At 37.5% G+C, this 27,241-nt stretch overlaps 6 protein-coding genes across 13 annotated transcripts in view; 4 read left to right on the top strand and 2 right to left on the bottom strand.

The window, feature by feature from the left end:
* Positions 1 to 9,364, top strand: part of LOC124644875 (ubiquitin carboxyl-terminal hydrolase 35) — a 41,490-nt gene extending 32,126 nt beyond the window's left edge. The window contains exons 9-12 of one of the 4 annotated variants that reach the window (XM_047184515.1): positions 3,278 to 3,403; positions 4,578 to 4,621; positions 5,200 to 5,596; positions 5,782 to 9,364. In XM_047184515.1, coding sequence (XP_047040471.1) covers positions 3,278 to 3,403; positions 4,578 to 4,621; positions 5,200 to 5,596; positions 5,782 to 6,208 — 994 coding nt within the window. In that variant the 3' untranslated portion in view covers positions 6,209 to 9,364. Of the gene's footprint in view, positions 1 to 3,277; positions 3,404 to 4,577; positions 4,622 to 5,187; positions 5,597 to 5,781 lie in introns of all 4 variants that reach the window. The other 3 variants (XM_047184514.1, XM_047184517.1, XM_047184516.1) reach the window with 3 other exon arrangements.
* Positions 9,365 to 10,625: 1,261 nt separating this feature from the next.
* LOC124644873 lies at positions 10,626 to 17,803 on the bottom strand. Its single transcript, XM_047184512.1, has 5 exons — positions 17,618 to 17,803; positions 11,968 to 12,214; positions 11,739 to 11,876; positions 11,431 to 11,562; positions 10,626 to 11,138 (listed from the first exon to the last, which is right to left on the bottom strand). Exons 1-5 carry the CDS (start codon positions 17,701 to 17,703, stop codon positions 11,049 to 11,051), a joined length of 693 nt encoding a protein of 230 aa, XP_047040468.1. The 5' UTR covers positions 17,704 to 17,803; the 3' UTR covers positions 10,626 to 11,048.
* Positions 13,012 to 13,524, top strand: LOC124644874. The gene has a single exon (XM_047184513.1). It carries the CDS (start codon positions 13,012 to 13,014, stop codon positions 13,522 to 13,524), a length of 513 nt encoding a protein of 170 aa, XP_047040469.1.
* Positions 17,804 to 18,640: 837 nt separating the features above from the next.
* Positions 18,641 to 21,826, top strand: LOC124644891 (putative nuclease HARBI1). The gene is made up of 6 exons (XM_047184547.1): positions 18,641 to 18,951; positions 19,231 to 19,421; positions 19,507 to 19,639; positions 20,421 to 20,562; positions 20,640 to 21,082; positions 21,238 to 21,826. The coding sequence occupies exons 1-5, from the start codon at positions 18,844 to 18,846 to the stop codon at positions 21,035 to 21,037; spliced, it is 972 nt and encodes a 323-aa protein (XP_047040503.1). The 5' UTR covers positions 18,641 to 18,843; the 3' UTR covers positions 21,038 to 21,082; positions 21,238 to 21,826.
* Positions 21,827 to 21,954: 128 nt separating this feature from the next.
* LOC124644892 lies at positions 21,955 to 24,716 on the bottom strand. Of its 5 annotated transcripts, XM_047184549.1 has the most exons (6): positions 24,322 to 24,716; positions 24,024 to 24,231; positions 23,610 to 23,789; positions 23,119 to 23,482; positions 22,898 to 22,966; positions 21,955 to 22,378 (listed from the first exon to the last, which is right to left on the bottom strand). In XM_047184549.1, exons 2-6 carry the CDS (start codon positions 24,222 to 24,224, stop codon positions 22,227 to 22,229), a joined length of 966 nt encoding a protein of 321 aa, XP_047040505.1. In that variant the 5' UTR covers positions 24,225 to 24,231; positions 24,322 to 24,716; the 3' UTR covers positions 21,955 to 22,226. The 5 variants fall into 5 exon arrangements, with proteins under 5 accessions (XP_047040505.1, XP_047040504.1, XP_047040507.1 ...); XM_047184548.1 differs by having other exon boundaries at positions 24,024 to 24,716; XM_047184551.1 differs by having other exon boundaries at positions 23,673 to 23,789; positions 24,024 to 24,716.
* Positions 24,717 to 25,564: 848 nt separating this feature from the next.
* Positions 25,565 to 26,401, top strand: LOC124645283 (ubiquinol-cytochrome c reductase iron-sulfur subunit-like). Its single transcript, XM_047185082.1, has one exon. The coding sequence runs from the start codon at positions 25,565 to 25,567 to the stop codon at positions 26,399 to 26,401; it is 837 nt and encodes a 278-aa protein (XP_047041038.1).
* Positions 26,402 to 27,241: the final 840 nt, after the last annotated feature.

Raw genomic sequence — 27,241 nt, 5'->3', positions numbered from 1 at the left:
CTGGACTCTCTGCACACATGGCTTTTGAACCATGGTCTCACGTTATCCGCCCCAAAAAGCTCGGTAGTGATTTTTTCCCGAAAACTACTGATCCCTCAGGTCTCAGTTAACATTCAAGGACAAGATATTCCCATAAATAGTAAAACAAAATTTTTAGGCGTTTTCTTAGATTCAAAATTATCCGGGATTCACCACTTTAACTATTTGATCCAAAGATGCGAAAGAGCAATCTCCATCTTAAAAGCTCTCGCTGGTGTCTGGTGGGGGGCCCATCCCTTCACTATGAAACTGGTCTACAATGCTTTAGTCCGCAGTATCCTGGACTATGGGTCACACTTGGTGATTCCAAGCAACAAAGGTGCCTTGGCCGGTTTAGATAGGATTCAGTCTCAATGCCTTCGAATCATCTCAGGTTGCATGAAGTCGTCGCCTATTAACGCCTTGCAGGTCGAATGCGCGGAACCTCCTCTAGCCCTGAGACGTCAGTACCTTGCTTCCCGTTTCCTATCCAGGGTTATTCCCAAGTCGTCCCACCCCCTCATCCCAAAACTCAGAGAGCTTGACACTCTTTGTCACAGCTCCAAATATTGGGAACACAAAGAAATCCCCCTATTCCTAAAAGCATACCGGTTTTTTCAAAATTTAGAATCCCCCATTGCTCCATATCCCAGACTTCCTCTATTTAATTACCCCTATGAAGTACTTTGCTTCACCCCTAAAATATTCTATAACATTGGCATATCCAAAAACTCCCCATCGGCAAATTCGGCCTTTAATGCGGTTTTGGGTGAACGATGGATTGGGTTTCAAAAGTTCTTCACGGATGCTTCCAAATCAAATGGTGGCTGTACTGGAGCCGCGGTTTACTATCAGAACTCTAAAATAATTTTGAAATTCAAATGTCCGAAGGAGTCTTCTGTATTTACAGGCGAGTGTGTGGCACTATTGGAAGCTTGTCGTTTTATAGAGTCCCATGAGATTAGCTATGGAGTTATCTTTACTGACTCCCTTAGCTGTCTCCAAGCCCTATCCCAGAATCCCTTCAGAACTAAACTCCATTGTCCTATTGTCCTGGATATTAAAAAGTCCCTTTTCTCCTGCACTAGGCAAGAGAAAGAAGTTCACTTAGTCTGGATTCCTAGCCATTGCGGTATAGCGGGCAATGAATGTGCCGATGCATTGGCCAAAGATGCGTGTTCATCTGAGTCTGCTGACCTTGTACACTTCTCCCTTCAAGGGCATGACCTGCTAAACCTCCCTAAATTGAGTCTTGAGACCTCGTGGCAGGAATGCTGGAACATCTCCAGCAAAAAGAAGGGTAGCTCTTATTTCGCCATTCAACCGGTAGTAAAACCAAAACCGTGGTTTTCAAAATTTAAAAAATACCCTAAAAGGGTAATTTCAGTCCTGTGCAGAATACGGTTAGGTCACTGTTGTACACCGGTCTTTCTGCGCAAAATTCGGGTGCAGGATTCATCCCTCTGTGAGTGTGGACTGGATGAGGGTACCCTGGACCATATATTTTTTGACTGTCCTAACAACTCATCCTTTGATTTATATGGTCGTCTCCAAAAACTTAAAATTCCTCTCCCTACTAATTTCCGTTCCCTCTTATCCCACTCCTGTCCAGAACTGCTCCAGATGCTGTTGATGTTTATACATCAAAACAATATTAAATTATAAACTGTGGCCTATATTTAGGCCTCAGTTTGTATGGTTGTGGTATATGTATGTTATGTGTTACTAACATTTTCTTGTTATTTTTATATATGTAAATGTATTTCTGTTTGTTTCAGTGCCGTCCTACTAACACATTAAGTTACACAAGATCGGCCACAGCTCCGTCTTAAATCAATATATGTATATAATTTTTTTTTTTTTTTCATTAAAAGCACTACTTGCTTGTCATCCCACTTGTCATTGGCAGAATCGTCGAATTGACATCGACACGGATTGCCATATTCAAAAATAGAATAGAATAGAATGTTTTGTTTATTTGCTTCTGTGAAGTTCTGTGTGTTAATTGCATTGAAGTGATACAACTGCTAAAGAATTATGGAGAAAGGATTTATGAAAGCTGATACTCTTTTATGGTCGCTCAATTCTTGGCCAATAACCAAGATTTTTATTCAGCGGTACGTGGATGAACAGTTTATTTAGAGCACTAATGGTCGTATTTCCACAGTCTCGCACAACACAAACCTTGTAGACATTCATTTAATTTAAGTTTTTTGAAAAAGTATCAAATCTTTTCGAACGCGGACACAAACATAACCTCAATATAAATAAACACAAACTTTACGTTTCTTTGCACCATTTCATTTTTCCGCGTACACAACTCAAAACATTTGAGGTATTTTATTTTTGTGCAAATGTATAAGAATAATCTATATGTATAAAATATTATAGTTTTTGTAGCTATTTTATGAAAATACATTATTAAAATTAAGAAATCCATTAGTTGGTATGTTAGTTTTTTCTCGTTAGATGTGCTTTAAAATGTAAAGGAATGAACAGAGAACGTTGACGTCACAGTCACGTGATCTATCTTTTTCTGAGCAATATTTTAAGACAAATAGAAAAACATGTAATACATAAAAAATAAAAAGATTTGAGACGAAAAATGAAAGAGAGGGTGATCTTAAAATTATTTAGAAGCTATCTAAATAGATTTCCGAAAATTGGAAACAACCCTATTGTGAACCGATTAAATGTGTCATAATAATCTTAAAGTAAATTATATTAAGTTATGTAATTTTAACGTTTTTTTTTTGTATACTAATACAAATAAATAAATAAAAGGTGTTCATGGTTTAATAACTTTTGAAGAGGATTGAAAGATCATGGTAATATTTTATGCAGCGGTCTTCAAATTGAACTTCAAAAAACAAATAACGAGTTCGGTATATCCTCAGATAAGCGTAACTAGAAGTGCGAGCTTGAAGTTAAACTTTGTGCAGTAGATGTGAATTTTTAATGATGTAGCTCTTCAAATCTCTAGTTTTTGTTTCTCTTGGATCTTTTTGTTGATCCTTATTAAACAAATTGAGACTGCAAAACGGGTAGTAAGAAGCCAATAAGTTTCGACAACCACTCTTACCAAGGGGTATTGGGTTGCCCGAGTAACTGGGTTGAGGAGGTCAGATAGGCAGTCGCTCCAGACTGGAACCGACCCCAACAAAATAGTTGAGAAAAGGGTCGGGAGATGATGATGATATTACTGTCTTATTTTTTTGCTGTGATTATATTAAGTGTTTTTTTTTTTCGTTGTCAACAGGTATCTGTTTGAGCTGCTGCAGTCGTACGAGCATTGCTCCGATGTCAACTTTGACTACTCTAAGCCGGCTGTTCTGTCCAGTCACAGCCGACATCGCGCCGTGGTCGCCGCTTCGCAGTCTACGAGGTACTTAAGACATAACTACCTTTCTCCTGCGGTTGCACCTTCCTTCCGAGGGATCTTCTTCCCGCACACGGATAAAAAGCTTGTGTTTATGATATCCTTGTTTCATCTAAATTCTTTTAACAGTTACTAGTGGCCAGCCCCGGCTTCGCACGGGTGGAATGCTGCTAATAAATACACTACATTATACATACATACCTTCTTCTTTAATCACTCTATCTTTTAAAAAACCTATTAAAAACTCTTATCTATTAAAATCCGATGCGTAGTTTTAAAGATTTAGCTTACGGTGACAGAGAAAGCGACTTTGTTTTATACTATTTACAGATTGCGTAAAAAATATCAAACATCGACACTTTGACATTTATGCTATTAATGCGATCTATCGTATCTAGGAGAGACTGAGTTTCATTTTTGACAGAAAGCGAAGCTGTCTCAAAAAGTTCTTTGTGGATCCTGCTGGAGTACTTGGCATCGATAGCAGCACACAAAGTAAAACTCATTGCCATAAATATTGAGCATAAAAGATGCATTTCGCATGTTACCATTTGAAGCCTGCAGCGTACCTAGCATGCATTAAAACAGGCACTTCAATCAATCATAGCAATGACTGACAATTGGCAGACACTTAATGTTTTCTAAGATAGAACAAGCTAGGATAGCAATATATTTAACACGCGAACAATTGATCCTGGTCAAGAGCTATAGCCTACTTATTGTTCCTCATTAAACGAACCGCATATTACTTTGCATACTGAAGCGCAGGACTTGTAAATGTTCCATGTTTAGGAAGGCATCTTTTGGGTTCCGGTTGTCATTGTATCTTTTTCACAGTCGCTACGGGTAGTCAGAAACCTGAAGGTTGGACAATCAGTCTTGCCAGTGTATTAGGTTCGGGTAACTGGGTTGAGGAGGTCAGATAGGCAGTCGCTCCATAATAAGCACTGGAACTCATCTGCTTTCGGTTAGACTGGAAATTGACCCCAACATGGTTGTGAAAAGTCTAGGCAGATAGTGACTTGCGTGTATGATTTGTGTAAATAATCTGGGGATAAGCCATAGAAAGAGTAGATTTTCTGTGTGCAACTTATTTTCCATATAAATAGTAATTGATGTGATAAATAGTTTTGGTCCTGTAAAGTTACAAAAGTAATTTAAGTTTTTTTCTTTGTTTCAGTGCGGACGCCAATGATAATGTGGAACCTCGCCCAAGCAGCAGTGGTAAGCTTCCTTTACATTAATCCCAACACATAAAAAGCAACCAAATTTATAGTAACGTGCTCTAACAGTTCGATAATCTCTCCAATTTATGAGACCTAATATCGCTAAGATAGATATATAACTTTACTATTTTACTCACAGGGTCGTAGACCTTATTTTCGCCCACTGCACAACGAAAACTATAATTAGAAAAATATTCTACATACACATATTAGCAAACTAAACTTACATATGGCGTAGTACTTATTTCCTGGCTTTGTTTAGGATAACATTGTCTAGAAGTCTGTAAAAGGAAACTGAGTAGTGAATCCGGTTCATTTTATTGTAGTCATTGACTCAGTGTTGTGTAAGCAAACAGATCAGATAACAGCATATGCATAACAAAAGGACACGCGTACGAATTTAACACATCGCTGATCTACATTAGTTAACCTCTAGCATCGCGGGTTTCACTATAAAGCAGCACTGGCAGTATCATTATAAACAACATGAGGCCAGGAAACGTCCTGTTCACCAAGTAGTGTAAATGGAATAACTGTTTTACTCGGAATTGCTTTTAATTTCAGGTTACGTTGCAGGGTCCTCCAGCACCGGACAAAAGCGACCTTCAGGAGATGCCGAGAATGGGCCGTCGAAGAAACGCATACGCATGGCTGAGTCGACGTTCCTGCGCCGCGACTCCTTCATAGACAGCATGTTCGGCGGCGTACTGCTGACGCGCGTCGAATGCACCGTGTGCCATTCATCCTCGCTCTCGCGCGATGTTTTCCGCGACTTACAACTCGCATTCCCCGAAAAGCTTGACGGCTGGCAGCACAATGTGCAGAGTCTTCTAGAGTACTACTGCTCGAAGGAGAGCCTCACCGGGGAGAATCGGTACCGGTGCCGAGACTGCGGCGTCCTCCGCGACGCCGAGCGCAGCGTGCTCATAGAGACGACACCCAAGTACCTGATCCTAATATTAAAAAATTTCAAGTAAGTATTTGGATCTCCTATAAATTCATAATTTATCTGGGTCTAGCTATCGCAAACGCGGCTGCTGTGTACGAGGTCTCAGATTCGATTCCCGAAACGCTTTAATTTGAGAGACAATAGTTTACTATCAGTCATTTACCATATATATTAATCCGACTGAAACCGGAATCTGATTTTGAAATTAGAACTTCCTTCAACAGGTTTGATCCGAAGCTGCAGGTGCAGACAAAGCTGATGCACTCCATGTACCACAACCACAACATCACGCTGCCGACGGTGCGCTCGCAGACCGTGCACGCCTCCTACAGCCTGTACGCCGCCGTCATACACGACGGTACCACGCTCGACTCCGGACACTACTACACCCTGGCCAAGGACAACGGCCAGTGGCACATTTACAATGACGACACCGTCACTACCTCCGACGAGGCGGAACTCAACGGCCTGAACCGCTCGAGCACGCCCTACATCTTGTTCTACAGGCGCACTGACATCGAAGAAGGCACGGCTCCATCAATGACCGAGCTGCCACCGAAGGTTCAGGAGCTGGTGATGTCACACAATAAGCAGTACGTGGAGAAGGTACGCACCCTGCGGCTGACTCGCCCATGACAATACTTCTCCTAGGTATTGTATAGAATACCGGGGTAGTCCAGGCAATGTGTAAAATGCTATGAAATGTTCAAACTATTTCACACATAACCTAGGAAACGTATAGAATACCTAGTCTGCGTCAGGATCCCTGCCACAACTCTCCGATCCTCTCGAAATACATATAGAGAGTTGCTACCTAATTGCAACTAATGGTAGCTGGTAGCAATTAGGTAGCAACTCTGCTGTATGTATTTCGAGAGGATCGAAGAGTTGTGACAGTGATCCTGACGCAGACAATACCTAGGCATTTTATAGAATGCCGGTTGACGTGTCTATGTTCAGTAGCGGCGTAAGGGGGGCGAGAGGGAGGCGGTCCGCCCCGGGGGCCACATCTCGGGGGGTGCCATCTTGGTCGACACATATCTGGACGACCAGGATGGTGCGGGCAAAAGGGACAAGTCACTAAGGGTGACATTCTAATCTGCGAAGCCTAGGTTCACTACCGTTTACTGTTTCATTTTACTTATATACCAATTTTAAACACTAGACATCGAGGCGGGTGACACCCCTCTCAGTCCGACTGTCACCCCTCTCTTGTATTTTAATTAGAAAAAAAAATTCGCTCGCTTCGCTCGCAGTTTTTTCTTAATTTCAATTTTGTTCTGCCCTTGCTTTTTAAGTCCTCAATATAACGCACTGAAAAATTTAAAGCACCGAATTAGCAAAAGCAACTGACGCTCGCTTCAGTCACGGTTTCTTTTTATTTGTGCTTAATTCAGAGTTAAAATAGAGTCCTCAAAAATAACAATTTCAAAAAATCACTTGACAGTATTTATTTGTAAGTTGTTTAGGCGCTATTTGTAAGCGGAGGTGGAGGACTTTTGTGTTCCAAAACTCAAAAATTTCGAAAACTCTTTACAGTGGTAAGCTTTTATCATACTTTTAATAGACTTTGGGTAACATAATTATAATTTGAAAGGAAATAAAATCTTAGGTAACACCTTTGAACAAACTAAAATAGACTCATATTAAAATTGAAATATAGTTACTACCTACTTGTATGTACTCGATAACAATAAGAAAGTCTTCAAGAATCAAGCTCTTTATTTGCTAAGAATGTAGGTACAAGCAATAAGATGTTACATATAAATTAGTCAGATCCACTACAATCTGCCTTACGGCGTGCAAATTGTAAGTAAATAAAAGAAAAAATAGAAATTGGTCTTAACACTAAATACATTATTATTTGAAATCTTAATCTTGGATGTCAAATATTAAGTAAGTTAGTCTTAACAATCACAATTATTCACTCAATGTCGTATTATTTAAAAAGTCATTTACTGAGTAATAGCATTTGGCCAATAGAAGTTTAGTTAGCTGAGATTTAAAAATGTTTGTCGGATTATCCTTGTCTTCATACTCGTGTGCAAAGTAATCAACACAAAACCTATGCGCTACGCTAGGAAAATAATAACATATGATAACCGTGGTCGTTCAATATAATTCCATTATAATTCAATATATAAAATTTAAAATAATTTTATTTATTTGCATGACTCGCCATCTCACCACCATATACTAAAAAAATATATACAGTGCAGATGTGCCTCCCTACCACACGGGAAGTAGGTAATGAACATATTGTCATCAAAACTACGAATAATTGCGATAAAATTTATAAAAATTATGTATAAGAATGTAAATTTACTTGGTTTTGAATTCACCAGTAAACCCCAGTTTGGCTACATTTACACTAGCAGAGTGCGGCTGCAAGTCCTTTAAACATGTTGGACTAATGTAATAATGTATTTAACAGTTTATGTAGATAAATAACGAGCGGTAGCGTTGGGTGGTAATCTTTGAGGATGGCAACTTGTCACAAGGGGAAAAAACAACTTTAAATTACAATTACAACAAAGGGAAGAGAGTACACCAAAAATACAGGAAAAATAACTTATGAACGATCTGAGATCGGGAAGTCGGGGGTGGAGACGGAGAAAATTGGTTTATCACGATCAACGGGTATTCTGAAAAAATGTCTATCGTTAGAATATATTATGTCAATGATTTCTGAACACAAGAAGTAAATTTGTATATATTACAGTTACTTTATTATTTAAAATAATGAGTTACGTTCATAATTCACTAATTGTTAAATGAATTATTATGAAATTATCGTTACGATGATGAAAAAATTACAAAACACTGTCGGGCTAACAGTACGATTTCGATTCGATATCGACTTACGAATGGTATGCGTAGAACGGTCGAGTTTCTTTTAAGCAACGCATTGTGCAATATAATAATACTTAGACCGTAACATACATATGTCATAAAAAGCTACATGAGTTTCTGTATATTATTTATGGAGTATTTATAAGTGAACTATTTAAACATAAGAATCTTTAAATGTCATCTTCAGCTTTTGCAAAAAACCTCGTTATATTAATTAAATATGGATGTTAGAATAATTTAAAATTATATCATAGAATTTCATCGTGTTGACATTACATCTTAATAATGTATTTAACTCATTGCAAATTATATGAATTATGTCAAGAATTACAATGTGTGTAATTGGTAGTTTTAAAATTGAAAGATTTCAGTGAATTCAGAGTATATTATTGATGTTAAGATAATTGTGTATCCTTAGATTAAGTAGATAATCGAAGAAGCAGTCAACGTTACTGTTTTTAGAAATAGAATTTTAACATTTAACACATAGTAAAGTAATTTTTGAAGACATCTCTACATGTTCCATGTTAATAATATACTAGCCAATCTCTGAAATTGCACACTCTAATTACACTAGTCTGCAGCATATTACAATACAGCTGAACTTTAAGATAGGTATAGGTGTAAATCCCGACGTGCTAGAGCAACTTCCGTGTTCTAGACTCAGACCTACAAGAAAGCATGTTTCACCTTGGCTAAAAAAAAATGTAGACTAGTGTTACCTAACCAAGTGTTTGATGTGTAGTAACGAGGTTTCTTGCAAAAGGGTCTATTTTACTTGAGTCGATGTATTTATTTTTATTTTTTGACCACATTAAAAATTATGTTATTTTGTTTTCTGTATGTTTTAGAAATGGTTATAATCTAAATTCGGCTATTTATGTTTTTTTTTTAATCCTTATTGTATTTTTTATTCACAATAAAGAGTGATTAATTACTTTCATATTGTTATTATTTACATAATAAGTTGGAATTTCATAAAATTTTCTATATGATAATTTATTTATACGATATGTCACATGATTCGTTCACGACTAGCTCTATTTTGGTTGTTTGATACTATCTCTCCGATTAACGTAACTGTTATTCAAATTAGTGTAAGTTGGTGTTTTCTGATCATTTGCATAGTCTAATGTGATTGTAATAGAAATAATATCTAACAGTTTCTCATCTCGTACATCAGTTCACTTAATTCCTTTGATTTGCCTCTGGAATTGCGGCTTATTTCACTGTGTCCGTTGTCCGTTCGGTTCCCATAAAGAATCCCTTTAGGAAAAGTAGGTTTCACTTTGTCTTTGCCCCGGTCGGTTCTTTCAGTTTTATAGTTTCCCAGTTAAGGATGTCACTACAGAGAAGTCGCGCATATGCGACAACTTGAATTATTTTTGGGCAAAAACCATGTAAATATCTATTGTTTAAAAATTTTTCAACTTAAAATATACACTAAATTTGGAGAAAATATCATCTCTCTATTATGGAATGAATACAATGTTTCATAGTCTTTTTGGCTATTTTATTAAGCGCGACTTCGCTGATTGTATTTACATATGTTATAATTATTTTTATTAAATTGATTAGCTTTATTTTATGTAAATAATTCAAGCATTTAAATTATAAGATAGATATTCCACGTGGTAAACATAGTTTAAGTAGGTATATATGTTAATGTTTGGGACTCTACATCTGTTCCCCCATACATCACTTTATTTATAGTTAGAAAACACATATAATTGTAAAATCGGTTTTTGGTTTAAAATAATAAAATAAACGTTGAAAAAAGTGTGGTCTGTATTCTTAAGATTCCTTGTACTCTTCATTTTTAATAAATAATAGATTTGAGAAATGAGCACGTGAGATCGGTCATGCATCTTATACGTCCCGGCCGTTGCCATCCATATTTTTGATGCAAAGGCATGTTAATAAAAACATAATTCATGAATGACTGGAACTAGTACCTACAGTACCTATTTCAAAGGCCAGGAAACTAATTTTGTAAATGTAGTGCTGTGTACTTCTCTAAATTCACCATAATGTGGTGCATGTGAAAAAACCTACGGTTAATTGTAAAGTGGATAAGTCGTTGAAGTACCTAATTTATAAAAATAAAATAATAGAGGCTTTCTTAGGCCCGGGCCGAAACCTTACTCACGTTGCGTCACCAACGGCGTCTATAGAAAAGGTAGATAATAAAACAATATTCGTAAAGTAAAAATATAACATTATATAATACAGTAAATTGTACATTTGTTTTTCTTCATTATAGTAAAATACTTATCTAACTAAGAGCCCCCGCAGACAGTATACTTTGCTGTTTGGCGGTGGGTCTGAGTGCAGGCACATAGGTAATTTTTGGTTCATGTTTTTTCATTCTATTTGGCTTTACAGAAGGTTTCATTAGCGCTAGTCTGACTGACTAATTTCGGCGGTCTCAGTAAAAAAATCGTACGACTTTTTCCACGGGTATGTTCAAAGATTCTCGAATTTCACTCTTGAAATCCATGATCCCGGACTTTTGTTACTTTTTGAGCTTAATCCAAATTTCGTAAACGGAAACATGATTCAAATGCTGTTTTTTTTCAATATTTAGACTTTCGAAGATTTGAATCGTCACGTACCTAGTGTTTTATTTATTTAAGCCTATTAATTTCCCACCCAAATTGTTAAGCTTCTCTGTAGCGGCTCGGGCGATCTGCTTAAAAATTGTTCCTGGCACCTGAGAAAGAAGAAAATTTTTAAGTATCCACGAATTAGGTGCATATTGCATCAATTCTTAAGTCTATAAAATGACGATACACTGCAAAAACAGTTTCAGTTGAGAAATTAAAAGTAAGTATCAACTTCAGCGGGTCACGTACCTAAGTATGTAGGTACTTGATAGTTTTGTAGTCATTCCCAATATTTTATCTATCTTTTGATTTGCTTAACTACTAGAGATAGGATTTGAACATTGCCTCATACAAGAAATGTCTATCTGAACTGCGTACCTACTTTGAAAGTAATCTTACCTCTAGGATGGAGTTGACGAAGTTGGATAAACCTTCAGCACCCCCAACTAAAGCTTTACCAGTGCTGTAAAACTTGTCTCCAGAGTTGCCATACTTCTCTTCTTCGCTTATGGTATCCACTATCGGCTCCGGCTGGAAATGCATTCGTTTTCTTTGTGATTAAACAAAAAAACTGTCTACAAGTAGGTTGTTGTCTTTTTTGCCACCGACTTTTAGTGATTTCTCAGGGTTTCCGTCATCAGAACCTGACCCAGTGACAAACATTTTCTAACTTGATCGCAAGTGCTTAAGGCTACTAATATACTCACTTGAAATATTCCAGCCACTATGCCCTGTAAATTCTCTTTGACGGACAGTTTCTTACTGCCGTAACCTTCTGTTTCCTCCACAGCCGACTCCAAAGTAGGCACTGGTGCAGAGAATATACCTGCTTGATGAGAGCTGGCCTGTAATAACATACGATGCAGGTATGGTATATAACATTTTCATCGACTTGGATGGTAGGTATTTATTATGGAATTTATTAACTTTAGCTACCTTCGCATTCAAAGCGCTTCCCAGCAAATTAGAAGCCGCTTGCAGTTTATAAGTTACAAAATTTCCTTCGTTTTTCCGATCGCCTCCTGGATAATTCTCGGGGTCCAGAGGTTGAGACACTTGCACGTCTGTACCAGCTTGTGGTTGATCATAAACTGGAAGGTCGATTCGAATCGGATCGTCGACAGGCGCTGCGATGCATCCCCCCACCAGCAGCAAAAGAGTTAAGATTGATGTAAACGCCATTCTGCAAAATAAAATTTCCTTTCCAATTGGTTTTGAACTGTGAACATGTTACTCAAGAAGTCAACATCATAGCTTAGAGCATGACTGCAGTGCTGCAGTGTTGTGTTTTTATTTTTACGCATGAACAAAGCATACAATATATAACTAGCTTCTGCCAGCGGTTTCACCCGCATCCCGTGGGAACTACTTCCCGTACCGGGATAAAAAGTAGCCTATAGCCTTCCTCGATAAGTGGGCTATCTAACACTGAAAGAATTTTTCAAATCGGACCAGGAGTTCCTGAGATTAGCGCGTTCAAACAAACAAACAAACTCTTCAGCTTTATAATATATGTCATTTCATGACAAAAGGTAGGTACCTTATGGACTTTGGCGCCTAAGTCATTTGGAGATACAAATTCTACAATCTTGCTTAGACTAAAAAAACATAATGTCGTAAATGCCAACACCCATAAGGTACCTTTTACCGCGAACTGACACATATTAGTATAGATGTGAGGGCCCTGCCCTAATTGTGAATGCTCTGTGGTATTGATTTTGTTGAAATAAACCTCTTTATTAAATTATATTATTACTCAGCTGTGGTTGCATTTGTCAATACTGAATCATTCAAAATCAAAACCACATCAAAACCAAATTAAATCAAATTGGATAAATTCCAGTAATATTATATAAATAACGTTAATTCAAATACCACAATGTGTAACAGATAAGCACTTGGCAATAAATATTGAGTTAATTAAATTACCCCATGCAGTTTTCCATTCCAAAATTCGGTAGTTGAAACGTAAAACCAATCATGGATACGGTGCCTGTTGTACCAAAATGTTTCGGAATGTTTCCGCCAAAATACGGAACTTATTTGATCTCATTGTGTGGGTTAGGTATGGGTGGATGTGGGCTATCGGGGGTAGTACTATATGGCCTTGTCGAAGACAGTGTTGTGGCACATTTCCTGGACAGACAGCCAGTGGACAGCGGAATGAAAAAAGCTGTTCTCTTAATTATTGGAATGACTTCTCTCTTATTATTCTGTGCAAGTTTTCTGCTATTCGTTGGTCTGGCGTTCAAATCAACCGGGAGCCTGCTTTTAGGGGTTTGGATCCTTTTTGCTATGTGTATGCTGCTTATTACAGCTTCTATAGTACTGCCTATTTCATGTTTTTTTATACCTGATTCATGCGTTATAAAGAAATTTTCGGCCGTTGTACTCACACTTGCTTATATTACAATAACAATATTCCTTTGGTTTTGGCTATATTTCGTGGTGGTTGTATTTAATCATATAAATGCAATATCTTCCGCCATTTGAGTAGGCACTTTACTAAACATAAATAATGTTGATATGACTTTTTATTTAAAACTAAGTTTAAAATTTTAAAATAGAATGTGGCTAAAAATTAATGTACCTTAATATGATATTAACTGTTACCTAAATAGCTGAGCAATTTTAAGCAGTAGATTATTTGTTTAAATTATATGTAGGATGTAGGATTTGTGTAAAAAATCCTATCAACCTTTAGTTAAGTGCTACTCAAACGTATAGGTATTAAATGGTGTTTTAGTGTTAAATTCTTGTTAAGTAGATTCATATTGAGTATGTCTTCGTCGCCACTGTTACTAATACAGAAGCCTACCTAGAGAAGCTAATATAAAACGTTAATAAAATCTACTGTTTCATTTTTTTTCGAGACTCATTTACGGCCTATTTTATATAAAGACTGGTTAGGTAAGCACAGTCAGTGCCTAGTAGCATGGGCGTAGCCACACTGGGGCAAGCTGGGGCACTTGCCCCACCCTGGGCCCTGGCTCTGACCTATAAGTTGTCTGATAAAACAATGTTTTTTTTACTAACTCTAACTAACATCATCAACAATCATATGTACTATCCATAAGTTATTGCACAAAAAAAATTGTCGACTTTGAAAAGAGCGCGATCAAAACAAAATGAAAGAAGAAAGAAAGAAAGAAAATACGTTTATTCACGCACGCGTGTGACACAGCCTAACAATCAATTAACAAAAATAATATTAAAAAGCACGCTCGAGCTCCCGAACGTAATCGGTGCGCGCGTCATTTGAAAGCGAACCGTATTCCCTAAAAGAATAGTTTCTATGTGGCGTAGCGAGCCGAGCCGTCCATCTAATCCAAAAAATAATGCATTGAAGGAGATGGAACTGGTGGATGTGATCAAAATTTCGGAAATGCAATTTTATCCTAGTGTAAAAACCGCGCTCGCTATTTTGCTTGCCCAGCCATGTACGACCAGGGGCCCGATTCTCCTAAGTTAATAGTGTCAAAATCGAATAGAAATCGAATCGCAATATGATCGCAATAGCAGTTTTAACCACATCGGGCATTCTGCTACTAATAAAAGACCAATCGTATTCGATTGACATTTGATTGGAGTGCGATTGGTCTGCTATTTTGGTGATTTTGGTCTATACGGTAGTTTGCTGTACAATCATTTTGCAATCGTAAATCATTTGCAGACAAAATGATTCATTATTGAATGACAGAAAAGGATAAAAACGTTTATTTCAAAGAAAAATTGCGGAATGCCACATACGCTTCAATCGTAATCGAGTCGGGATTGGATCTCAGTCGAATCGAGTCGAACGTGAATCGTATGTCGCTTTAGTAAAATTAGGAGAATCGGGCCCCTGTACAATAGAACGATCGTTTAGCACAGTGGTTCTTAACCGGTGGTCGCTGGAGGCATTCCAAGTGGTCCGCGAAGCTTAGCTGCGCGACGTAGCTATACGTTATCTAACTTTATTTTTATCGACTTATCTATGCGAGCGAGGTTTTCGTATGGACGTAAATCGGGTGTGTCGTACCTAGTCCCCCCATTCATGAAAATGTATATTTGGGCGACATTTTACGTACTACTACAAAAATAATTAAAATTTCGCGCTCGCTTCGCTCGCGTATTCAGAAACTATATTATTTTTGTATTTGTCAAGAAACAAAAAGTTAAGTACGTTTGGGCAAAATTTTACGTAATATTTGGTTTAAGTCCGATAAAAATTTCGCGCTCGCTTCGCTCGCGTATTCAGAAACTATATGCCCTTATTTTTGCATTTGTCAACAAACAAAAAGTTAAGTACGTTTGGGCTAAATTTTACGTAATATTTGGTTTAAGTCCGATAAAAATTTCGCGCTCGCTTCGCTCGCGTATTTAGAAACTATGTGCCCTTACTTTTGGCTTTTGTCCTGTGTGTGATTGTTTATTTTCTGTACCTGAAAATATAAACCTCTCAAATTAAGAGATTAACAAGTTTGCGGCTCAAGATAAAAAAAATAGGAGGGCTCCCGCCCTCCCCTGGAGAATAGGTTGACTGCTGCCCCACCCTGAGCCCAAAGCTGGCTACGCCCATGCCTAGTAGGGTACTGAAATGTAAACGAAGGCCCAACCAAAAAGCCAATAATTTTGGTACAAACCATAGAGGACAAAGTGATGAGCAGAGATATCATAATGCTCCCCAAAATGATGGTGTCCAGAGGACGAGGATCGATACTGATTTGATTGATTGATTTTTCAAGGTCTTTATTAATAGATAACATAAATATATCAGGGGCCCGATTCTCCTAATTTTACTTAAGCGACATACGATTCACGTTCGACTCGGTTCGACTGAGACCCAATCCCGACTCGATTACGATTGAAGCGTATGTGGCATTCCGCTATTATCCTCTTCTGTCATTCAATAATGAATCATTTTGTCTGCAAATGATTTACGATTGCAAAATGATTGTACAGCAAACTACCGTAGGTATAGACCAAAATCACCAAAATAGCAGATCAATCGCAAACCAATCGAATGTCATTGGAATACGATTGGTCTTATATTAGTAGCAGAATGCCCGATAAGGTTAAAACTGCTATTGCGATCATATTGCGATTCAATTTCTATTCGATTTTGACAATATTAACTTAGGAGAATCGGGCCCCAGAACTGTATACAATTGAACTTATTCTTATTGCGTACAAACCATGTATAAACAAGTAAATAAGACTAATGGACACACTCAGAGACATTTAAGGTTACCTAAGCCGATCCTTAGTGCAGAATTTCTATAAGAATCTGTCACTAGATAGAGCAATGGCAGTCCAATCGAATGTCATTGGAATAAGATTGATCTTATAGTAGTAGCAGAATGCGCGCCAAGGTTAAAATTACTTGAGATTGAATTGACACATTATTAAATTAGCAGAATTGAATTCCAGGAGGGATGACCTGCTGCGGGTTGTTCGAAAGAGATACCGCGGCCCTGGTACATAAAAGGCCTATGACGGAACACGACGGTTTTTAGTCAGTAAGAGTCTGACACTCCCTCACCGCTGCTAACCCACAGCGGGATGGGTCATTTGATGATTTTTAACGTCGGAAAAAAAAAAAAAAGAGGGATGACCTATTAGCTGTAAAAACATTTTTTGCTTAGGCAGGTGCCCTATAAATGAATAGATTAACTGAACACATATTTATTAATTAGTTAAATTAAACCGGTATTACCTACTTATCTAATAAGTACCTATCATACCTATGTCTAATTACCTTGATATTACGAGAATGATTTACGACAAGGAATTTCTATTTCTACGGATCTACCTAGCAGTACAAACAGCAAGGTATTTTAGATATTTTGTCGTGTAAAAATAACACTGGCGTGCGTATTTTACTTCGAAAGTATTATTTCACTTCGAAAGTATTATTCCATATTATTGTTGTATCTATGAAACTCAACAAAATGTAGGTTATAGCTTCGTTAATTTAAAAATGTGTAAACAGTGTAAATATATTGAAGCCAACTTTTCGAAATAAAATGCATATTTCTAGCGTACCGTAAAGTAATTAACTTTGACGAAAATGCAGACTCTTTTGTTAAACTTAGCTGAAATAGGTACCTGGGTTCTTAGAGACTTCAGAACAATAAGGTACAGACAGTCAATTCAATACCCCTTACACCCCTTGTCTACAAAACTTTCGAAACTGAAGAACTGACTGAAATTCTGTTTGAAAGCATACTAAATAATATTCCCTAGGTAGGTACAAATAAATCGGCGAAATTAACTATTTATCTGGCTCTTTGTCGCCCTTTTCCCCAAAACTCTGGACCGATTTAAATGAACTTTGGTACACACGTAGGTTTATTGTCTTTAGGTACACAGGCTACCCTAGCTACTTTTTATCCAGGTGCGGGAAGTTGTTGTTGTGAAACTTGTGGAACAGCTAGTAAATATTATTTTCGCATTATGCATATCGCTGTATAACTTTAGTATATAGCCGAGAAAATATTTAAACAACTTAAATTCAATTCATAATATTCAACAAGAATTTAAAAATTCGCCCTCGCTTAAAGTCCGTATTACGAGATGGTTGATGTAATATGAAGTAACTTACTTGGCAATCCGTGCGGCTGTCGTCTGCGATGCTCGTACGCCGTACTGCCACTGCCATAGACCGAACGCTTGCACACTTTCACGCATTACGTCATAGAGCCTTGGCACTTGTACCAAATGTGTTGTGGATCACATTGGCCACCTTCATTCAAATATTGCACATAAGTCTAATCAAAGTCTAATGAATCCTTTATCAAAATCTTGCTTTTTCATTTGATAAGGAAAACAATGCGATTGAGTAAACTGGTGGCAGTTTACACTGCTGTGCTGACTAAAGGATATAAATGTATTTTATGGGAGACTGCGTTCGCCCGTGGCTGCGCCTGCTTAGAGTTCGGTTATATCGCGTTTCCAAGAGAATTCTTCAAAATTCCGGGATAGAACTATCCTATGTTCCTTCTCAAGATCAACTCTATCTCTGTACCAAATTTTATTAAAATCAGTTGAGTGGTTTAGACGTGAAAACGTTACAGACAGACAGACAGAGTTACTTTCGCATTTATAATATTAGTAGGGAAGTAGGGATGAATAGGTATTCCTTCAATTTGAAGATTAGAACTCTTTAGTTTGAAAGGAAGGTAGTATGTATTTAGGTAATATTTATGATGTTCCACGACTGAGGTTTACGTTCAAAGATGTGTCCATGGGCCTTATTCGCTAACTCCACTGACAGCTCGCAGTTATCATCATTTGGTAAAGTATACATCGGTAAACTGTCAAACCGCTATTTTCTTATTTGCTAACGCCAGTTACCAACTGCGATGACGTCATGAGCACCGACAGCGTCTGATGTCCACCGTAGATCATTTTGACAGCTGTTTCTGTATCGATGAACGTTAAATTGCGATTTCGTAAGCCCAGCGGGCAATGAGTGGACATCAAATTGACAGCCACTGACATTTTTTTAAATACACTACAAATAGCAGTGTTTTATGCCCGATTTTGGTAATCATCACTGGGATGTCTATACTCTATTGTTGCATCAGACATATAAGATTTCTCTAATTTTGCGAATACGATAGAAATATAAACCCTGAGTCGTTCCTTTTTTAATAGTGTTATTTTTAATTGTATTATTTTAATTTGTTTTATCTTTTTTGTGTTACAGAATGTCGCGTGCATTTTTGCTGGCATTTGCGGACGAAGAGAGAAAACGAAGTTTGTCCAATCCAGAAACGTCGACTGCGGGATTGCAACAATTCTCTGGATTTACCGGAGAAGGAATTCATGGCAAATTTCCGTGTCAACAAATCAGGGTTTCAGCAAGTTTTGGCAGAGTTACGTCCATTTCTGCAACGTGCTCAACGAAACACTGCTGTTGCAATTGAGCTAAAAGTATGAATTTATAACCTAAAAAGTTGAATAAATACCAATCCTACTTATAAATATGAAAGTTTGTGAGAATGTAAGTATGGATGTATGTTTGTTACTCAATCACGCAAAAACGGTTGGACAGATTTGGTTGAAATTTGGTAAGTATGTAGAAAGCCGCGAGTGGAAGCTAGTATTACGTAAATTAATAATGTTATTCTTAAACACTGAAATGATGATGGAGTAATATTAATAATTATGATGATAAACTTTGTACCTAACATCAAATTTTGTTATGTGTAGATATTGGCAGTCCTAAACTTTTATGCAAATGGATCATACCAACGAAGCTCCTCATTCATTTGCAACATGTCTCAACCTACATTTAGTAGGTGCCTACATGAGGTAACCGATGCTCTCAATGTACGGGACGTGCTACTCAAGTACATAAAGTTTCCTTCCACTCAACAAGAACGGGAATCCACCATGAGAGTGTATGTTAGCTATATATTATTTTAATCATATATGTAATTGTTTTCTACCTTATATGTAATAAACATGAAATAATGTATTTTTCAGGTTTATGGAAAAATTTGGATTCCCAGGAGTTATTGGGTGCATTGATGGAACCCATGTTGCTATAATAAGGCCCACTGACCATGAAGAAGCTTTTTTTAATAGAAAACATTATCATTCATTAAATGTTTTGCTGGTGAGTATTAAACACATTTTTTAATGTTCTATCACAATTTTTTTTCTTACTGTATAATCAATCAATACTTTTTAACATATATGTATAAAAGATTTTTATTTTATTTATTTAGGGACAATTAACAACCACAATATACAATACATACTAATAAATTAACAATAAGGGTGAGTGATAACAATATTGTGGCCCACTGCATTATCCTCATTTTAACAAAAATATTAGGTAATGAGTGCCACCAAATGAGCATTATTAATTCAATAAATACTATACATAGCAATGGTATTAAAACATTACAAATAAATAATTAATTAAAATAGGTACTGCAAAACGAAACAAAATCAAATCACCATCATAATCACAATAATAAACAATAAAATTATACAAAATCCAATTTAACATTAAAACAATACAGCACAAAATCAAGTCATATTAAACATCAAGATCATAATCGTACATATTCAATTCAATATAATGATAATAATATTATAATCAAAGAGTAATATGTAGGTATAAAATAAATAAATTCAATTTAATTCAACTTCCAATAACAGTTTCATTACATCATTCTTAAATTTGGACTTAGAGCATACAAAAATGTCAATATCAATAAATGCTTTATTGTAGGTATCTACCATTCGACGCATAGGGCAGCGTAGACCAGAATTTGTACGACAATTATTTACAAAAAAAGATCAATGATAAAAGATCCATGTCAAGTTGTTTGGTTTTGGCACTTGCGCTGATGGCTGACTGTACAGTATGTTATACCTATCTATTGCAGATTTGTGATGCGAATTTGCAAATACTGCATGTTGATGCATCCTATGGAGGTGCATCACATGATTCATTTGTGTGGAACCAATGCTGCATTAAATCTCACCTAGAAGGATTGGAAAGATCTGGGGAGCATTGTTGGCTATTAGGTATATAAATATTGGATTGTATTTGTCAAGTATTTTCAAATAAAACAGGTATTTTACTTATATTACTGAAATTTCAGGTGATTCTGGATATGCACAACGCCCTTGGATGATGACACCTATATTAGAGGCTGCTGTCGGTTCACCAGAGGAACATTACACCACACTGCATTGCAAAGTTCGCAATACCGTTGAGCGTTGCATAGGTGTATTAAAGAATCGTTGGCGCTGTTTATTAGCACATAGGGTTCTTCACTATGACCCAGTGACTGTGGCTAAAATTGTGAATGCATGTGTTGTACTACACAATATAGCAAACATACACAATGTTCCTCTGCCGGAGCCTGAGAGTGAAGAGTCTGACTATTTGGAACAGAGCCAAATCTCCCAACAGATTAGAGCTGCAGCAAATCTAGATAATTCAAGGACCAGAGATATTCTAGTCCAAAGATTATGGAATACCAGGACTAATTTATAAACTCTTCCTGGCATTATTAATGGTTTAAGAATATTTATCTATTTAGTGAGTAATACTTTAAAATTATTTATTAAATTTTTCAAAACTATATAAGATAAATAGTGTAATTTTAAATGTTTAATCAATGCTTTCTACGCTATTAGTGCAAGTATAGTTTTATATCGATTACCTAAATTTATATATATTTTTATTTTTTTCAGGTACAAATCGCGAGGCGCCCCCAGACCCAGACCCAAAACCCTGAAAATCGGGACATTCGGCAACACTATGTGTAAGAACTAAAGTTTAAATATTTACTTAAAACCATTTTATTTGATTGGGATGACTGTCGTTAAAATAACTCATTTTTTTTTCTTTCTTCACATGTGGCTTCCCCGGCGACCACGGGCATGCGAGGTGCAAGATTCCCAGCACTTCCCCACCAAGGCGAGCTGAACGAGCCGCAGGATGCGGTACCTATTTCAAAACTTGGCTTACCAAGTAACATTATTTGAATTATATAATTTAATTTCCTCTTAACATAGTTGCATTAAAATAGTTTTATATAATTTATTCATTCAATACATTAGCTTCACTTGCATTGTATAACTTTCTCAGGGATAACTAGCACTATATGAAAATTATTGTAAAAAATTGATTTTTTTTAAAAGAGTGTCTATGGAGTTTCTTGCCGGTTCTTCTCCATGAGACCCACTCCTTGGAACCGTGCAACTAGCTTGACATTTCGCAAGAGCTTTTCTACTTGTGAACTTTTATGCGCCTATTTTAAATAAATAAAATATAATTTTAGTTTGAGTTTGAATTACCAATAACCAGTCTTACCAAGGAGTTTTGTTTTAACTGAGTTGATCAGGTAAGATAGGCAGTAGCTCCTAGTAAAATGAATAGGGTAAGTACCTAAAATAAAACTAGTTAAGTCTTATAAACGCTATTTATTCTTAGAATAAAAGGTACAACATTATTTAAAATTTCACTTAATAATAATTATTCTAATTAAAATCTTTTTTAATATAAAAACTAATTAACAATCACAACGTAGGGTGTAGACATCCACTTACAAGGGGTCCTATGGGCATGGGTAAAACCGCTGACGTTTTTAAACATTGGACCCAAAAGATAGAGGGGGGGGCCGCGGAGGATACATTGTTTGCAACATTCGGAACGACAACTAGACCAACGCAGTAGGTAATCATTCCCGGTTTGTTTGCCGGCGGTAGTCGTCCCGAATGTCTCTTAAAACCCCAAGCATCCCCTCCACTGCTTCTGTGAGTCGGGTCTCCACCTCTATTCTCCTCAATTCCAGGTCATAGGCCCAACGAGGTATTGACTCCTCTCTGCGAACTGAAAAAATAATATTTGTGACTATTTTTCTTTTTGGCTTACATGCATATATCGGGTGTGTCGTTCATAATCACATTAAATGAAATGCGTTAATATACTGGTTAATATATGTCGATTAACACAAAGAAAAAAGAAAAATACGTAAAACTAAAAAAATGATTTTTTCAAACAAAGTAAATGGAATAAAAATGTGCAAAACTTAGAACACCATATAAAACAATCATTACAAACAATTGAAATTCTCCCTTGAAACCTGACAGCTGTCAACTGATCAAAACATACGATACTCCTAAATTTATCTCTGCTTTACACATGATGTTGTAAATTATAAAAACGAAAAATGACTCCTGTGGTTAAACCACTGAATGGATTAGGTTATTTTTTTTACAATTCGCCATAGAATATCATAAAGTATATGCGATATGATTTAATGTGATTGTGAACGACACACCCGATATAATAGTAGTATAGTAGTAGTAAAATTATCAAAATTTTTGTTATTGAAATAAAATTATTAACCATTCGCTCGTCGTGGTCGTTGACGCTGGCTCGGGGTTGAACATTGTGGACCATCTCTCTCAGAATTCCCTAGAAAAATATATATAATTACAATGATTTAACTACAGGATAATACACCTTACAATACAATTACTACTACCTAATTACTACTTGCTTATCGCTAGGCCTAGTAAAAATAAAATAAAAAGCTGTTTTTTATTTATTAATTAAGAAGTACTTACTAATAGCAGCCTCACTGGATAGTGTGGGCTCCACAGCCCCTGCAGCAGGCATCTGCTCCACAGCCTCTGCAGCAGGCGTCTGCTCCGCAGCCTCTGCAGCAGGCGTCTGCTCCACAGCCTCTGCAGCAGGCGTCTGCTCCACAGCCTCTGCAGCAGGCATCTGCTCCACAGCCTCTGCAGCAGGCATCTGCTCCACAGGCTGTGTCCCCTCTAGAAGGCTGTCGTCAAGCCATTCAACCTCCATTATCTGCTCATCATAAGTAGAGGTTGAGGGCTTAGGAGGCACCGGAGGCTGTGAGGTGTGTACAGCCACAGCTCCAGACATCGATGGCTGGGAAGTTGGTGGGTCACCAAGTGACAATATCTGAAGAAATAATTTTCTTTTCAATATGCGTAAAGAAACCACATAACATCCTGACAAATAAAGTAGTAGTTTCAATGAAGCGGATGACAATAAAACTTAAATTATATTTATATGAAATTAAACTAACATCAATGGGCAAGCGCACACCAGGCAATCCCTCAACCACAACAGGGCCTAACAAAGCCAGCACCTTTTCCTCTATATAGTTAAGAGGGACCAGCCTGTTAGGGCCTCCACCAGTCGCAGATGTGCTCCTCCGCATGTCTGCAGCTTTTCCTTTTGTTTTTGCTTTGAACTCTATCCAATACTTGACAAAAAAAACAGTTACTGGTTAGTTACACATGCAAACAATGTTACATTCATTCAGTGACAAAAACTTAGAAAAAGCAAAATAAAAAAAAGTTATCAATGAGTTACTATTAAGTTTTACAGATGCAAAGTAAGTATCCAAAATTAAAAGCAAGTGAATATTATGAGATATAGTCGTGCCACCATACAAACATGCTAAAGTGCTGTTTTTTAAATAAAGAAGTAAACGTACTCGGCGCCATTGGTCCGGCGTTTTAGTGGCTCCGCTGCCGACACAGTTAAGTGCCACCGAAATCGACCGCCATGCTTCTCGAGTGTCCCGCACTCCCTGAGGACCTGGCGGAAAGCGGCCCAACGCTATGTCGCGATGGGAATGCGCAAACTCTAGAAGCAGCTCCATTTGCCTCAGTGACACTTTCCTGCGTCCTGGCATTTTAAACCTAAATAATAATAAAATGGTGTATCAATTATTGCTTTGCATGCAAAACAGGAATTTAAGTTGTTTAATTCACAATAACTACAATACTCACAATGTTCTCAGTTAAAATATTGTTCAACCACACGGAACTTTAGACACCAAGTTCACACACAATAGAAAGCAAATACTGAATTTTACCGAGACAGATTGTTTTTAAATGTATAACACGTTGAAAATAAAGCGTTCTCTCAAACGTAGTAATGTAATGCTAATAAGGTATTTCCACCTTAGCAGTATAATAGTCGATAAAAACTAGAGTTGTCAAGAGTACCCCTGCTAGTCACCATAGTTTTTACGTTAAGCACCGTGAAAAGATATCCACTGATGTCCACTTCATGCGATACTAAATACCGATGTTTTGGAATTGTCAGTTGACATCAAAGTTCGGTTGACAACTGAGGCCAGTTGACAGCTGAAAATCCGAAAGTTAGCGAATAAGGGTACATATCCCCATTCAAACCAAAAAAAACATATTATGTGATAGCCACAAGTACCTTGGTAGAGGGAAGGTACATACTTACACAGTTAATTAATGCTGCCTTTGTAAAATATGAATAAGTTGGATTACCATGAACTCCCCTGTCATGAGAGTGTACATGACTTCTGGCCTATTATGCAACGAATGCTTTGTCTCCGCAGCGATTCTCGGACTACCAATATTCCTAGTAATTTCTTGCCTGAAGTATGAAGAAAGATACTCAAAGTATTGGTATTAATGTACAATAAAAAAGTCTAAATAGTGTATTCGACTAGTGAGCTTGTCGCAATATTTGCTGATGCTGATGATGTTACTAAATGCTTGTGATCGATATCGTGCATGGATGAAAACATGTCATTATGCAACCAATTTGTTAGTTGGCTTAATGAGTAGGTAGAAACTGGAGCCTTTTTAAAGAAATCTAAGAGGGAGCCCTATGTTCAACAGTGGAGGTTTTATGGCCAGAAAATGATTTAAAAAGAAACAAGGCTATTTTATTGAAAGGTATCCCGCAAATGCTTTTCTTTATCAATTTCTTCATCAGTGCCTATAGCTGACTGTCCCTGCTAATATGCTATCCTCATCAATTACTCAATAACGGGATTAATTCAAACTTATTTGATAAGAACCTCAATGCTTTATAAATATTTTTTTGTAATTCGAAATTAATTTGTCAAAGCTCCTGCTGTCAACATATAACAAGATTTATCGATATCTCACCAAATAGTTGTTATATTTTGATGTCAAATAATGAAAGCATTTTTGCAATACCAGAAATATATAAATAGTGGAAAATAGATCCACTGTTGTCAACGAGATGAATTTTTTGAATAGTTGTTGCGCTCGCTTAGGTGGTGTTAATTTTTGGACAACTCCATGTTGCCGTGGCGGTATCAAGTCGTTGCAACTAGTGAACAGCGACAATCATGGCCTCAAGAACAATACGTGCAATGCAAGAAACGCTGAAAGGTTGCCACCGAGGGCGTGCACAGGGAACCGACGTATATTCTTTGGACCAACAATAGGCACACAAGTACGATTTTGTAAAGAATACCCGCGTCTACACCGGGACATTGACTTTCCCAATTTTGATGATTATAGGAAATCTGAATACAAAGATGTGCGAAAAACTAGTTGGGGCTCAGGTGATGATAAACCAGGATACGTGTACGTTATTGGACTTTTTGGCCTACTCGCTTCGGCGTACGGCACTAAGGCTCATCTGGTCCAATACGTTCTCTTCATGGATGCTCCTGCAGACGTCCTTGCTCTCGCTACCATTGAAGTAGATATATCGAAAGTCTTGCCAGGTACTTGCATGTCCATAAAATGGCGGGGAAAACCACTGTTCATCAAAAATAGGACTACTTCTGAAATAGACCGTGAGAATAAGACACCACTATCTTCGCTACGTGATCCGCAGACGGAAGCAGAGCGCACGCAACAAAAGGAGTGGCTTGTGGTCATCGGCATCTGCACCCACCTAGGATGTGTGCCCATTCCGAACACTGGCGACTGGCCTGGTGGATTCTACTGCCCTTGCCATGGCAGTCACTTTGATAACTTGGGTAGGGCCAGGAAAGGGCCAGCCCCCACAAATTTAGAAATACCACCGTATAAATTTATCTCCAGTACGCTTCTTCTTGTAGGCTGAATTTATTTAATATACCTGTTAATATCATTGTATTTTTATTAATTATATATAATAAATATGAATTCAAACTTCTAAAGTAAACGTTTTTTTGTGCTTTCATGGACAATCCATGATTCCATCAATGAATAAAATGCTATGTTTAATTATAAAAAAAACGACGAAGTACCCGGAACATAATAATTAAGTGCGCGCACCTACTCATAGATAGCTATATCAGGTGCGTCTGCAGGTATTGATTTATTACTATTTGATGTACCCTCGTCCCTCTCGTCTCTCACGCCGCTGACATCGCTGTTGTTTTGTTACCGGGCGGCGGCGGGTGCAGGATGCATTGCACGGAGCCTGCGCGAGAGGGAGGCCCACCATCCCTAGCGGCGCTGGGGAGCTTGTAAGCTGAGCCCGGGATTCCAGGATCTATTTTGATTGCAAGCGAGGCCATGGGGGGCCAAGGGGTGCAACGCCTCCCCAAATGCACCCGCCCGCGCCGCTTACCGGACATGCGTTCTACCTTTGTAGGTAATAAGTCCGGCTGTATTGATTTATGTTGCTATGCAACGCTTGTCGGATGAGATTTTTATAAATGAGTAGCGTTAGCAAATTCCGCCATGGCTAGGAAGTTTGAAGTTACCTTTTCCTATACAAAATTTAAAATTTTGTATAAAAATTTTGCATAGGAGTATAGAATCGTGCCTCATCATTAATTAATTTATACTTTATGTTATGCCGGTAGCGAAAGATTACCCGTAGGATCTACCAGCGCCGCTAGGTCACGGCGCTGCGTTGCCCATGCTGTGCACTCCACCAACGTGTGCAGCGCCGAGTCTTCGCTGCAGGGCGTTC

The sequence above is a fragment of the Helicoverpa zea genome, chromosome 31 (genome assembly GCF_022581195.2).
Source record: "Helicoverpa zea isolate HzStark_Cry1AcR chromosome 31, ilHelZeax1.1, whole genome shotgun sequence".
NCBI classification, from domain to species: Eukaryota; Metazoa; Arthropoda; class Insecta; order Lepidoptera; family Noctuidae; genus Helicoverpa; species Helicoverpa zea.
Note: the sequence above shows the minus strand (reverse complement) of the source record. Positions and strands in the feature narration are given on the sequence as shown.